This window comes from Arvicanthis niloticus, chromosome 13 (genome assembly GCF_011762505.2).
Source record: "Arvicanthis niloticus isolate mArvNil1 chromosome 13, mArvNil1.pat.X, whole genome shotgun sequence".
NCBI lineage: Eukaryota > Metazoa > Chordata > Mammalia > Rodentia > Muridae > Arvicanthis > Arvicanthis niloticus.
In genome coordinates, this window is record NC_047670.1 from 51,855,306 (window position 1) to 51,870,251 (window position 14,946).

The window sequence follows — 14,946 nt, forward strand, 5'->3', positions numbered from 1 at the left end:
TTCAACTTTCCAACAGATAGTGGTTTTGGTATTATATAAAAGTTACTGTCTAACCCAAGAAGACAAAGATTTTCTCCTATTAACCTTTATAGTTTGGGGTTTTATGTTTTGATTTATGATTAAAAAAATTATTGAAATAGTATCTGTGTATGTAGTCTTGGCTACCTTAGAATTCCCTCTGTAGACTAGGCTGCCCTAGAAATGCATCTTCCCCTGCCTCCCAAGTGTCGTGACAAAGGAGTATGCCACCGCCACCATACCTGGCTGGTTTATAACCCATTTTGACTTAACTTTTCATACAGTGCAAAGTGGAGGTTGGAGTTAATCTCTTTTGTGTTTGAAAGACCCTCCACCACTGAGGAAAAGGGACCTGCTCCAAGTGGTCTGTTTCTGGGACCTCTGTGATCACAGATCTACCTCACACAAACCAGACTTTGATTTCACCAGATCTACAACAGCCAGTGGTGGGAGGTCCTCCAACATGTTGTTCTTGTTCATTAGCCACGTTCCACACTGCCCCTTGCATCCTCTAGACAGCCCCTACTCTCAGCTGCAGTATCTGTTTTTCTAAGTGCTGTGCTTCAGGCCAGCTGGGCTTCTAAAGCTGCATATTCTTAAGCTGGTAAGGCAGGATTCATGCCATATTCTACCTTTCCTGAACTACAATCTGAGTTTTTGGGACAAGATGTTACATGTAGCCCTGGCTGGCTGAAACTCTATATAGACCAGGTAGCCTCAAAATTTCTGCAGTTTTTTTATATCCCTTCTTTGTTGTAGCTTTTGTGCCATACAGGGTGACAATAAGGGCGAAACAGTTACTTAAAAACAAACAAACAAAAAACCCTGTACTTTTTTTTTTTTTTTTTTGCTTGTTTTGTTTTTTGAGACAGGGTTTCTCTGTGTAGCCCTGGCTGTCCTCCAACTCAGAAATCCACCTGCCTCTACCTCCCAAGTGCTGGGATTAAAGGTGTGAGCCACCACTGCCTGGCCAATCCTGTACATTTTAACATAAAAAATTATGATGAGCCATTTTTAAAAAATGCTGAACTGGGTGGTGGTGGTGCATGCCTTTAATCCCAGCACTCAGGAGGCAGAGGCAAGTGGATCTCTGAGTTTGAGGTCAGTCTGGTGTACATGATAAGTTTCAGGACAGCAAGGGCTACACAGTGAAATCCTATCTCAAAAAAACAATAAACCAACCAACAAACAAAACTGCTGCGGCCCTCTGTCTGCCTCCGTGTGCTGCATTATGGAGGAGTGCTGCCATGCTGTACTGGGACCCGTGTTCCTAAACAATGCTGTTTATGCCTGTTGAAGAAGCTTGTGTGTAGAGGTCTTTTTGGGGCTCAAGGCCAAGCAAAGCTGCACACAGGCAAACTTGAGGCAACCCAATGATGGAGATGGTTTTGACAGTAAGAGCAGCCCAGGCCCTACAGCCTGTGTGTTGTCACCAGTTGGTTGCTCACCATTCAGAATACAGAGGTAAGACTTTTGGGGTGCTGTCAGGCTGCAGACCTGAAGCTAAATTCATTTCCTTCTTTTGTGTAAGCCAGAACACTATGGGTATAATACACTGGGAAAAAAAACCCACACAGACACTATGAGAAGGGCAGCTTCACAGGAGGTCCTACAGAAACAGCCCTGTTACAGCCTTCCTGGCTAGATGACCCTTAGGCCTCTAATCACCTCCCACATCTTCATTTGCTTACTAACTCACTCAAGGACACTTCTGAGATGTTCCATGGGCCTCCTGCTGTGCTGGGCAGAGACCCATCTTCATGCCCTATAGCTCAAGTACACCTGAGGCTCTTTAGAAGAGGGCAAAGAAATGGTCTATGAGGTCAACAAAGCACAGCTTCCAGGACCCCCTACTCGGGGAAAGGCCTAAGAGGACCAATGACTAGAGTTCTTGACTTCTCCCCTTGAGCTCTGGGAATCCAACTGTGGTTCTCAGTGCAGGTGTGAGAACAGACATGTGCTGGCTCGCATTTACCAATCCCCATGCTGAAAGCACACGCCTGGGATGGAAACCACACGAACTGAGACTTCACTCACATGTGGCTGAGATATTACATATTTCCTGTGCTTGGCACACCTTCTCTAGGAGCCTGTTCAAGCCATGCAGCTTCTGCCATCCTCATGTGTGCACAATGACCCAGCATTATGAAAACCGCTTTCCCCATACCTGTTGAGGACAAGGCCTAGTGGGCCTGATCAGTTTCTAGAGAAACAGCCCAAGAGAGACTCTTGTCCTTTCAAGGAACAGTGCACAGTGTTGTGTGATCTAGTTTGCAAGCATGTGTGTACACATCCAAACATAAGCTCTGTGTCTGTATTCCACAGGTACTGAGAACTGCTGATGTGGAAGCTGGTACACAGCTACCCATGCCCTGCCTGACCCCACTCTAGCTAGCCCTGGGCTCAGCCCAGCAGCATAATTCTAGGAGAATTATGACTTATCTCTGGGGGTCTTGTTCTTGGTCCTAGGCAGCTATAGGCAAGTGGGTTATCTATGACAGTCCTACCTTCTAACCTCACAGGGCAGCTCAGCTTAAAATGCCCACTAGCTGGCTGAACTTCTAAGACTTTCATATATGTGATGGGCCTATAGATTGGAGCTTGGTGACACAGCAGGTCACCATGTTTTTCCTTGCTTAGGTCACTGGCCCAGACCCTACACGTAAGACATCCCAAGCCTCTTTGGCCATCTTCGCTTACCGCAGGATAACAAAATGGAGTGTAGCAAGGGTACAGGAGCTTGATAATGCCTGCCCCATGGTAGGTTTGGAGTGGAGTGGATACACCAGGTAATACATCTTATTTCTGCCAAGCCTGCTTGGGTGCTTCTCAGAGTTCAAGAAGGGTTCTCTGAGGCCTACAAGCTAGAGGGAACGAGGGTTTGGGATTTTCCAAGGGACTGTATAATTCCTTGGAGCTGGCCAGTGTTACCCAGCACGGCTAGGAGCCCTATCCATAGCCCTTACCTCAGCAGCAGCAAAGTTGGGGTGCTGAGGGCCCCACATGCTGGGCCTTACCTTTGGTGTCGTTAACGGGGTCCATATGCCGGTAGATATAGCCCTCTAGGTAGGAGTGGAACTTGGGGGTTGGTGGGAAGAAAGCCAGGCAGATGGCCATGAGCTCCCAGCCGCGGGCCAGGCTCTCTAGGCGAAAGTTCTCTGTGGTTTGCCGGCATAGCTGGATGTACAGCTCATCCCGTAGGCCCTGTGCACTCCAGCCCTTGGTGGCTATCTCCAGGGCCACATGCAGTGGGTCTGCCTTGGCCCGCCTGTCACCCATGTACATTTGGATTAGCTTGAAGATCTCACAGGCTTCCTTCTTCACATGCCGGTCACTAGTCACAATCATGGGCTTCTTGATAGACTCACTGCTCCAGGCCAACATGTTGGCTATGGACACCTTTCGCCGGAAGAGACCCTGGGTGTGCTTGTTGAAGTGCTTGGAGGCCCAGTTTTCGATGTCCGTCTCTGAGGAGGGCTTACGCAGCGTGAACGTGGGGAAGACACAGCTGGAGCTGGGCACTGCACTGCGGTTCTGCCGGCTGCTCTCAAACTGGGCGCAGGCACCAAGGTCCTCAGACTGGGAAGGACAAATGGGACTGGGCCATCAGAGGATGGGCTGAGCAGGCAAAAAGGCCCAGCTGGACTATAGCCCTAAGAGTAGTGAGCCAGCAAGTGAGACTCAGCTTGCCCAGCAGATATGACCAAGAAGCTAAGGACAGAGTGACAGTCTTTGTTTTGCTTTTGCTCTCAGGAAACCTGACTAGGTGAGGAGATCTCACAGGACATCTTACATGGGGATTCCAACTCACCTTGCCACCATTAAGGAAGGCTAGCATCCCACCTCCCAGAGGCCTAGCTACCAAGCCCATTCCCACCTCTGCATGACCCTGTGACCTTTGTGCTGCTCAGGGAAGGAGGACCTGGTTTTTATCACCTTTCTGGGGCTTGAGCCTGCAGGCTCTTCCCTCTGCCTTTATAACAAGAGCTCCCCCTTTCCTGAAGGGTAGCTTTGTCCCTGAGTATTGTTTCCTACAGCCTATGGGTCTCTGAAGCCACATGGAGACCCAAGACAGCTGCTGCCCCAGAGTTCACAGAAGCCTCTACCAGCGGGGTAGAGACAGACTGCTGCACCACCTCCAGGAGACCTAACTCTGATGCTGCTGGGCAGGTGCAGTAAACCAGCATGGATGACAAGACCCAGGATTTTGAGACCTTCAGGTCCTTAGGAGGGCAGACTCATGGAAATGTACTTAGGCCTTGGTATGGCATCCTACAGTTGAACCCTTGCTGATAACTATATGGGGTCTGAGACTCAGGTCCTAAAAACTCCAAGTATCACACTCATGCCATGGATGCCCAATATAACAAAGCCCCATTCTGCTCTGTGCTGCCCTCAGACTTGGCCTGCTGGGCCCAGAGACCCCATCCACCCTGCCCTGTGCCCTCACCTGTGAGGGATGGAGATAAGGCTCCGGTGAGGCCAGGTTGGTCTGCACAGAGATGCTTTTCTCCAGCAGGATCTGAGGGAAGCCAAGCTTTTCAAAGGTGCTCCGCTTCCAGTGCTTACTGTCCTGCTGTGCCAGCGCCTCATCCTCACTGAACGCTCGTACCACAGGCCCAGGCATGGGCAGTGGGACAGCACCATCACTCTCATACCCTGAACCATCTTGCTGGGAGTCCCAGCTGCCCCTCTGCTTCATGTGGAAGTGGGCTTGCTGTGCCTCCCAGGCCAGTCGGGCCTGTGCCAGGAAGGGCTCTGGTGTGCCTCGTGCTAGGTCAGCCTCAGCCTTTACTGGGGTAAGGCTGGATCTGCATGGAGAACGCTCTTCAGTCAGAGGCTGTTCTCCTAGCAGGTCCCCAGCACCATCAGTGGATGAGGTGCTAGGGACTTGGCACAGAGAGGGTTTTCTGTTCTTTCTCTTACGAGTGCCTGGGGAATAACCTGTGGAAGACATAGTGTCCTGTTGACTGGACCAGGACATGGCATCCTCCTGGGCTTGGGGCAGTGGTGTGGGTGGTTGGCTTGGGCGTGACTCAGGCCCTTCCATGGTACTGTAGTCTCCTGACCTGACCCCCAGGCGCTGGTCTCTCAGCAGGCAGGGGCTGGGCTGCAGGGAGTAGGTGCCCCCACCTGGGTTGGGTGCATACTTGTGTCTGGGCCCAGCTCTAAGCTTGGGGCTGGAACCTGCTTGTTCCACATACACCAGCTGCCGCACGTACTCCTTGCCCACAGGACTGTATTCCAGGCTCAGAAAACGCTCAGGGCACTTCTGCTTGGTGCGCATCAGCTGCTGGCAGGGTGATGTTGGGGTCTGTTTGGTAGTTTGCAGGAATGGATGGGGCTTTCGGCCTGGTGACCTCTGTGGTGAGCCTGTCTGGTAGGGGCTGTTGGCCTCAAACTGTACATCCATGGGGGGCTCATCATAAATGGGGGCCTGGTATTCCACAGGAGGCTCTTCGTAGAGTGGGGGTTCATAACCATAGCGTGGGGAGGAGGGCTGTGAGTCACTGGAGGGCTTTCGGGGCTGTATCAGCAGTGGTGAACAGTTTCCAGAGAGCTCAGCCCTCCTTAGGAAGGGTGAGGGCCGCCTCTCTGGAAAGAAGACAGTGCCATCAGTGTCAGGGACAAAGGTCTGCAGGTTAGGTGAGTGCTGGCTGCCAGATGGTCTGCGGTGATGCCCCCCTGGTTGGTTGTCAGCGGGATAGCCATTGCCCTGGGGAGTGAGGAAGCTGGGTTCACGGTCAGCAACCTTGATGAGCATGCGTTCCTTGTTACCAGAGTTCCATCGCAGTGAGGAGGTCCTGTGTGAAGAGTGGACACCCAGTTATTGGCAGAGTTAAGCCCAGCCCCACCATCCAGCATCTTCTGCATGATTAGGTCCTTTCTGAATGACCTTGTGCTCTTCCTGGAGCTCCTTCGTCTCTAATCAGTTTCTCACTCAGAACCAGAGAGCTGCTGCTGGAGCTCACGGTCAATGGCTGAGGAGCCAAGCACCATAGGAGCACCTCAGGGTCCAGGTACAACAGAAGTTTCCCTCTGCTCCCTTCAGTCCCTGATTTTAAGGGGTAATTGCCCCCCAGGTACCCCCCAAGGTGCCCCCCAGGGCTGGCAGGGTTGCAACAGTGCTTGCCAGCTGAAGGCTAGATGGGGACATGTGCCAGAGTGCACGTCCTCAGCCTACGACAGTGATGGGGACATGTGCCATACGGAGTGCACGTCCTCAGCCTACGACAGTGATGGGGACATGTGCCATACAGAGTGCACCTCCTCAGCCTACGACAGTGATGGGGACATGTGCCATACAGAGTGCACCTCCTCAGCCTACGACAGTGTTTTAAGGGTCATGGAAAATCTCAAGCCTGAGAGCGGAGGTCTGATTTGTCACCATGCAGATAAGTCTCAACCAGACCCATAGTACTGATGAGAAAATGAATCCCAGGGAGGCCTGGAATACACCTGTAGTTACATAGTTACATAGGACTAGGGCAGAATCTGATTTCCTTCCCTACCTGTCTCCATTTAGGAAATAAATCCAATTGGTTGAGCAAACTCTCAAGGCCTCTCATGTCTTTTAATTTCTTCCCCAATACCAATGCTGTTTCTGGGTGGTGTGTCCTGTGTTCAGGACCCCTGGCCATCCTCAGGCAGAATACTCTACCTTATGCCCTACATTTTGCCACAGCAAACCAGTCACCAAGAAAGATTAGAAGTGACTGCTACCATTTTGTTAGGGAACCTGCTTCCTTCCCTATGCCTACCTGGATCTCCTGACTAGGGCCTAGTAAGTGCTCTAAAGTACAGGGTCAGTATCACCCAGGGTAGAATACACATTAAGGATCCCTGAGACCTCATCCTTCCTCCAGAAGCTGAGAGGAACCACACGATCCTTCCAAAATGGAATTCCTAGTGAAGCTAAGACAATGCTGAGTGTTCTGTGCTCACACCGAAGATGCTGGTGATCTTTACAACTTCTCCTGGTGCTCCTGTTGGTTCTTGCTCAACCAAACTCTGCTCCAGCCCACCCAGGAACACTCAGATCAGTAGACAGGTGTGTCTAATATCAGGCAGTTCTACCTGTAGTGAAGGAGCTGGCCGTCAGCACTGTAATCCCGGTAAACCTCATAGTCCTTCTCCAGGAGCACACCTGGTGGTGAACAACTGAAACATAGCAGAGTGAAAAAGACGTGAGTCTAGGTGCAGCACGGCAGCACACAGGAGCGCAGTACACAGGACTGCCCCTCACTCCCCTAGGGTGACCTGGGTTGTGCTTCTTATGTTCCTTTGTTTCTTCTTTTCCTTCCTTAGTTTACAGATAGGATCTCACTATGCAGCTCTGGCTGGCCCTGGACTCACAGAGATCCATCTGCCTCTGCCTTCTGAGTGCTGGGATAACAAGTATGTACCACCATGCCTCCGTGTTCCTTTTTATAGTGTAAGCAAGAATTCTTCTGTCTTTTCTATTTTCTACTGTAAGAACAGCCAAAGTGGCCTAGAGGCCATGGAGCAGGCCAGGACACCAGCCCTGTCCTAGAATGGTAGCCATTGTTCTAAGGGTCCAGAGATGGGGCTACTGAGAGCTTTAACCAGAAATGGCAGAAAACCAGAGGAGAAAACATGCTAGAAAGAGTCTTCCGGGGATGTAATGTCCTGATGGCAGACAAAGACAGCTGAGAGAGATCAGAAGTGGATGTCTAAATAAATGATTATCCTTGTCAGGTATCCAAAAGGCAGGTGATCAAACTAACACCTATTTGTGACTGAGAAGAAGCTTCAGTAGTCTAGAAGAAAAGATTTATTTAATCTGATCAAGATTATCTCTATGGAACCCTGGGCTTTTACAACCAACATTCAGTAACGAAAGGTGAAGAGCCAAGATGCTAATGTATACTCTGGCTGCCAGAGTCTAACACAATTTCAGAACAGCTGCTGATGTACATACAGGTAGAGGGGCACTGGCTGATTTAAGTGTCATCATGAAGTGTCTGTCATCATGAAGTGTCTGTCTTTATTGGTTTTGAGACAGGTCCTCACCATGTGGACCAGCTGACCTCAAACTTCCTGAGCTCCTTTTGCCTCTGCCTCCCAAGTGTTGGATTCAAGGTGTGTACCACTATACCCAGTCTAGATGTCAGTCCTGAAAATCTAAAACAAAAAGTTACTGGCAGTATTAATGGAGATTGGTAGCCTAGCCTTCACTTAAAAGTTAGAGAACAAGCCAGGAAATGGTGGTGCTCGCCTTTAATCCCAGTACTTGGGAGGCAGAGACAAGCAGGTCTGAGTTTGAGGCCACTCTGGTCTTCAAAGTGAGTTCCAGAACAGTCAGAACCACACAGAGAAACCCCATCCAAGGAAAGAAAGAAAGAAAGAAAGAAAGAAAGAAAGAAAGAAAGAACAGCATTATTAGGAAAATTAATATTATATATATATATTCTTGAATTAAATTATATCAAAAATATCCTCATGTCTTTTAAGACCTGCATTCCATTGCGCATACCTCATTCATTCCTTAGATTACACTCTAGCCTGGATGTGAATAAGGCAGAGCTTAAATTTCTTTGTCTGATTCCTTGGCTCAAGGCAAGACAGCAGATTTCTGAACCAGCAAATGTGGTACTGTTGTTGAAAGAGCCTCAGAATGCTAGAGAATTTTCACAGTATATAGTGTTCCTGCAAAATGGAGCAAACTCCTCCACTTTTAACTTTCCTAGTTTTGACCCTAAGATCTGTATGTGAGCAACTGACGACAGAGATAAATCATTATCTGGATAACTTGCATCCCTCCTGGATAGTAGGTAGTATGACTTCTTTAGGATGGGCTATAAGATGCTAGACCTAGACCATCCGGTAGTGTTCGAGTTGTATGATGGGCCTGCTCTCTCTCCAAACTGTAAAGTCCTTTAAAATTAACTATCTTCCAAAAGAATACCCTTCCCTTCCACTGTTTTATATTCAAACATGAGCCTTAAACTCTCCTCATGGAGCTCAGTACAGATCCATGGAAAAGGTTCTCGGCATCCACGAAGGCCCACCACCATTTTATCCTTCACAAAGTTTTCCTGGTTCAAGTATTGAAGACGAGGAAACCAGACCTCTCTGCCTGGGCTAACAAACATATTTCACGGAGCAGGTTTATAGCCATGCTTTACTTTTTAAAGCACATAACTACCTGTGACTCTTCTGCTTTTTAACTGACTATTTAGAAACGAGGTGTGTCTGCATGATGGCAACAACAGCAACAGAAATGAGGCAGACGTCCAGGGCATAAATTAACAGTGCAGCTTAGCACTGGAAACTTACCTCCCAAACACAAGGCCCCAGGTTCAATCTCAAGCATTGTTCACATGAAAGCCTCACATTTAGCTGGGCTTAGTGATTTATGCTTGTAACTTCAACAACTGGGAGGCTGAGGTTCAAGGCCAGCCTGGGAAAAGCATTAAGACCCTCTTTACAAATAAATATAAGGACCGTGCTGGATCAGAACTGAAGGTTGGTTGAGATGCATAAAGAGGCAGCCAGGGGGCAGCTTAGTGGGTGAAGAACTGACCACACAAGCATGAGGATCTGAACTCAGACGCTGACACCCGTGTAAAAAGCCAGTGTGATGTCATACACTAGGCTGGGAGATGGAGACAGGGGGATCCTAGGAGCTGATGGGCCTGCAAATCTAGCCAAAATGGCAAACTTCAACACAGTAGGAGACGTTGCTTCAAAAAATATGCTGGAGGGCTGGAGAGATGGCTCAGCGGTTAAGAGCACTGGCTGCTTTTCCAGAGGCCCTGAGTTCAAGTCCCAGCAACCACATGGTGGCTCACAACCATCTGTAATGGGATCTGATGCCCTCTTCTGGTGTGTCTGAAGACAATATACTCATATACATAAAATAAATAAATCTTAAAAAAAATATGCTGGAAAGTGGTAGACAAAGACCTCTGAAGCTGACCTCTGACCTCCACAAGCACACACAGATAGGCAAGCACATCTGCCTAGACTCACACACAAAATAAAAATACTGAAGAAAAAAAAATGTAAAGACAGCTACAGGAAGATGCTAAAAGAACATAAGCAGAACTCAATGGCACCACTGTGTGAACTGCCTGCTTCCTGTTCAAAACACTGTAGCACGGGAGAAGCACAGGTTCTGAAACTCACCAGAAAGTCTGATTACCAGCCTAAATACAATGCCATGGTTTACTTATATCAACTCACATGGAAATTTGCTTCTCACTAATGATGTGGAAAGGTGGTCAGATCTTGAAGAAGCTTCCCTCTGAGGGAACGATGAATTCTGTGGGAGGAGAGAGCTCTTAAGAGACGAGTTAGCTGCTGAGAGCAAGGCATGGCAAGGTAGGTCGCTCCTGTCTCTTCCCTGCTTGACTGCCTATAGTTTATAATAAGCCAAAATAATCCAGTATCCTCTATGAATCACCCAGCTAAAAATATTAACTATGGAGAGCAGGAATGATCTGAGACAATATGCAAGAACTTAGTACACAGCCAACAGAAAATTAGGCCAACGTTACGTATACTAAAAAGAAACCACATGTAAAGTCAAGTGAGCACCCTGTTCCTACGTTGTGGACATGACCCTCCTCTTCAGCATCTCACTGCTGTGTGCCATCACAGCTGTCAGAATGTTAGACAATATTTGAAAACTGCAAGAATATATGCCTAAAAACTCATAGTAGACGACACTATAGAGACAATTTTATTTTTGCTACTGTACGGTTTTTCAAAGGACTGAGTGAACGAGTGGCAAATATTAACAGAAACTACTTGTTTATATATCTTCAAATATAGAGTTATGACATAGAGCAACAGCTAGAAAATAATACATGACATATGTAAACACAACTGTAGTAACCTATGGCCCCATCTACGGTGAGACACAGCGTTGCCTGAAAGGAGGAAGTAGACACAGTTGTTCCACTTATGGCAGGAGAGGAACACGGAGGGACAGAGAAGGTACATGTGCAAGGACTAGGACAAGACTCTCGCTTCAGGGAAACACCTGGGATCTAGCTGCTTCACAGAATCCTCCACTAGCTAGTTAACTTGTGATTTCATGAATGGGTTGATTACCTGTCAACACCACCACTAGGTGGAGACAAAGCCTTCAACACATGAGTCTCTTAGGAGAAAAGTAACAGTGATGAATCACGGATGAAGCAAAAATTTACCTGAAATTTTTACCTGAAGTAAAAATTGCCAAAATGTGTTGCAACCAGCCATGCTAAGAATGTGTATGTATTAAAGGCTTAGGAAAATATCAAGTATACTAGAAAGAAATCTTTGGGGAAATGTAAACTTATGAGAAACTATAAGCCAATGGTTATACTTTTTAGTAGAAGGGTTCCACAGAAAGTACCATGAACTATGGAAATGCCAGTATCAACACGACAAACTTCACATGAACCATGCTCCCAGACCTAGCTTTAAGTGATTCTACTAAGAGAGAGAGAGACAAATAAGAGCTAAATATTCTTGATTTGCCCCATCATACAAGCATGCTATAAGCTAAAAACTATGACTTTTTTTCTTAAACTAAGAGAAAACACTTGAAATTTTCTGAATTTTTCTGTTTAAAAGTTTCAGTTATATAGCCTAAGGCTAGCGTCAAGCTTGTGGATTGTCTTCCTCAGACTTTGAAACACTGCTGTCAGAGGTGTCCCACCACACCCCGTATGGCTAATGTTTATCCAGCTGCTCTATCTCCCAAGCTATCAAAATTAAAGAGGAGGCCCAATGTCATTCCAACATGTCTGTAGAGATATAACGGCAACATTTTCAGACAAAATGCAAAAGAAATTCGTTTTAAAATCTATCTAACTATGTGACTAAAAAGATCCTACAGAACCATCAGGTGCCATTAGCCTGCAAGGCATGATACAGACGGGCATCAGCTGGGCATGGTAGCTAATGCTTATAACTGTATCATTAGGGAAGACGAGGCAGAAAGATTGCCATTAGTTTGAGGCCATCTTGGTAGACATAACGAGATCCATGTTAGTCTGAGTGATATAGTATGAGACCCAGGCTCAAATAAACAAAAACAAACTAAAAATTAATGTCAAGAGAAGATCTAAGAGGGTGACATTGCTAAGTGATGACTGCGCAGCTCAAACTACACTTGGCAACAGCCATCTGTGTGAAGAGGCAAAGGACTGTCACAGTTCACAACATATGGACGTTTGGCATTGGTTTTCTTTTGCCACTATATATGGTCTCTGTGTGCATGTGTGTGTATGCATATATGTGGAGACCAGGGCTGTCATCTGATGCTTGTTGTTGCTGTTCTCGAGTCAGGGTTTATCTATGTAGCCCTGGCTGTCCCAGAACTCACTCTGTAGACCAGGCTGGCCTCAAACTCATAGATCCTCTTGACTCTGACTCCAGAGTGCTGGGATTAAAGATGTATACAACCATGCCCAGCTTTTGTTTTTTTGAGACAAGGTGTCTCTATGTAGGCTCAGCTGGCCTGGAACCCACTACATAAACCAGGCTGGCTTTGAACTCATAGAACTCTGCCTGTTTCTGCCTCCTGTGTGCTGGGATTAAAAGTGTGTCCCACCAAGCCTAGTCCTAAGGCTGGCTTAAAAAAAAAAAGTGTTGGTATCCAAATGCAAGTCTTATATTTCCACTGCAGGCAGTTTCCCACCTAAGCCATCGATCTAACCCTACCATTGGTTTTGATGTCAGGGACTATCACTGCTCCTGCTCCTTGGAGCAGCCACACTGGCAACCTGCTGTTCACAAGGTGCCTTTGGCTCCCTCTCCAAACATGGCCCTCAGTGCTCTCTCTGTTGAGCAGGTGCCCTCCCTCCATCATGTGTAGTGTGACTGTCCTTACCAGGGTAGTGCTCTGGCTTATGAAGCACCTTGCACAGAGGACAGCCAGTCAGCTGGACCTGGCCCAGAGTGAACACCAATGGTGAAATTAGCAGAGGAGGGCACGAGAGTAACTCAAAGTAAATGCTCAAAGTTAGAAGGGGAAGAAAAACAAAAAGGAAAGCTGAATAGACTAACGGAGATGACTCAGCAGGCAGACACTCACCTCATGACCAGAGTTCAATTCCTAGAACTCAAGGAAAGCTAGGAGAGAATCAACTCTACACAGTGGCCTTCTGACATGCACATGCATATTGTAGCAGACGTACACTACTCCCATACACACATACACTTAAACCACCACCACCAATAATAATAAAGTTTAAAAAAGAAAAAGAGGCTAAGCAAGGTAAACAGAGGCATAAAATATACAAAAACATAAAATGACCCAAGCTAAATCTGTAGAGACACGGAGCTAGGCCTCTGAGCTAGCTGTGTGGTGGAGTGTTTGCCTAGTTTGTATAAAGCTCCAGCACTGTGTAAAACCACATGTGATGCACACGTCCAGACTTTTACTTAGGAAGCAGACACAGGAAGCCCACAAGGCCAAGATCATCTTTTGGCTATACAGTAAATTCAGGCCAGCCAGGATTACATGAGATCCTATCCCCAAAAAGTTAAAATGAAAAAGTTGGGGTCAGTTCAGGTGCTTACTGCTAGCATGGAGGACCTGGGATACGTTACCAGCTTCCTCTGAGCAGTGCCAATGGGCTGTAGCTCCAGTTTTAGGGAGTCTGATACCTTCTTCTGGTCTCTGAGAATACTAGACACAGATATGGTACACAAACATGCGGGCAAAACATTCACACATATAACAAATCTCTTTTTAAAAGTTTTTGTTTGTTTGTTTGTTTTGTTTTGTTTTTCGAGACAGAGTTTCTCTGTATAGCCCTGGCTGTCCTGGAACTCACTCTGTAGACCAGGCTGGACCTGAAATCAGAAATCCACCTGCCTCTGCCTCCCAGGTGCTGGGATTAAAGGCGTGCGCCACCACTGCCCAGCAAAAGTATTTTTTAAAAAAGTTATAGTACAGACGTACTAGAAGAAAACAACAAGGACTGAGGGGCTGACGAGATGGCTCAGTGGGAAACAGTGTACTGCAGTTGGAGGAAGAGGAGGAACAAACCTTTAACCCCAGCACCCTATTTGTTTGAGACTAGCCTGGCCTACATAGCTAGACCTGCTTTAAAAGGAAGTGTGTACTGCATTGACAGAGGACTCAAGTTCAGTTCTCAGCACCCACATGGACGGCTCACTACCACATATAACTCTTGCTTCCAAGGGCATCCTACACTTCACGCTCTCAGGAACGCTTGCACTCGCATGCACACCCAAACACAGACACTAATTAAAACTAGTAAGAACCAGAGCTGGAGAGAGGGCCCAGGGGCTAAGCACTTGTTGTTTTTGAGGGTCAGGGAGCTGAGGATCAACAATGGCGGTGTAGTATACCTGCCGCTGGAGTCCTGGGAGAGAGAATAAATAAAAGCTTCAAAGAACTGCCTAAAATTTTTCCAGATTTGATGAAAGCTTTACAGCTGCAATCCCCAAAACCTCCACAAATCCCAAGGAACAAAGGAAATGGTACAACAGAAAACCTTAGGTCAGCCATTTGAAATCCGCAATAGAAAAAAGTTAACCACAGTAAAAACATAAGACATAAAGGTCTGGGGTGTAACTCAGTTGGCAGATCGATTGCCTAGCATGTGCAAGGGAGGCCCTGAGTTCATTTCAATTCCTAGCACCACAAACACTGGATGTGTTGACCATATCTATGATCCCAGTATCTCAGAGGTGGAGGTAGAAGGATCAGAAAGTCAAGGCCATTGTCAAGTATACAAGTTCAAGGCTAGTCTGGGTTATTGAGACCCTGCCTCAAAACAAAACAAACAAGAAGCACACATAGCAGAAGTGCTGAACACTCAGCTCGGCAGATGGGTGCACTTGCTGGCCGGGCATTTGGGAACATACTTCTAATCCAGGCACATACACAGGGTTTAATGGGAAGGCATATTTAGGGCTGAATTTTGTTTGTCCTCT

General features: G+C 47.2%; 1 protein-coding gene across 6 annotated transcripts in view; it reads right to left on the reverse strand.

The window, feature by feature from the left end:
- Arhgap39 (Rho GTPase activating protein 39) overlaps positions 1 to 14,946 on the reverse strand; it is an 82,657-nt gene that overhangs the window by 8,268 nt on the left and 59,443 nt on the right. For all 6 annotated transcript variants that reach the window (XM_034516680.2, XM_034516681.2, XM_076912241.1 and 3 more), the window contains exons 4-6: positions 7,096 to 7,179; positions 4,469 to 5,822; positions 3,036 to 3,597 (exon numbers count right to left, since the gene is read on the reverse strand). In XM_034516680.2, the coding sequence (XP_034372571.1) occupies positions 3,036 to 3,597; positions 4,469 to 5,822; positions 7,096 to 7,179 (2,000 nt within the window). The remainder of the gene's footprint in view (positions 1 to 3,035; positions 3,598 to 4,468; positions 5,823 to 7,095; positions 7,180 to 14,946) is intronic.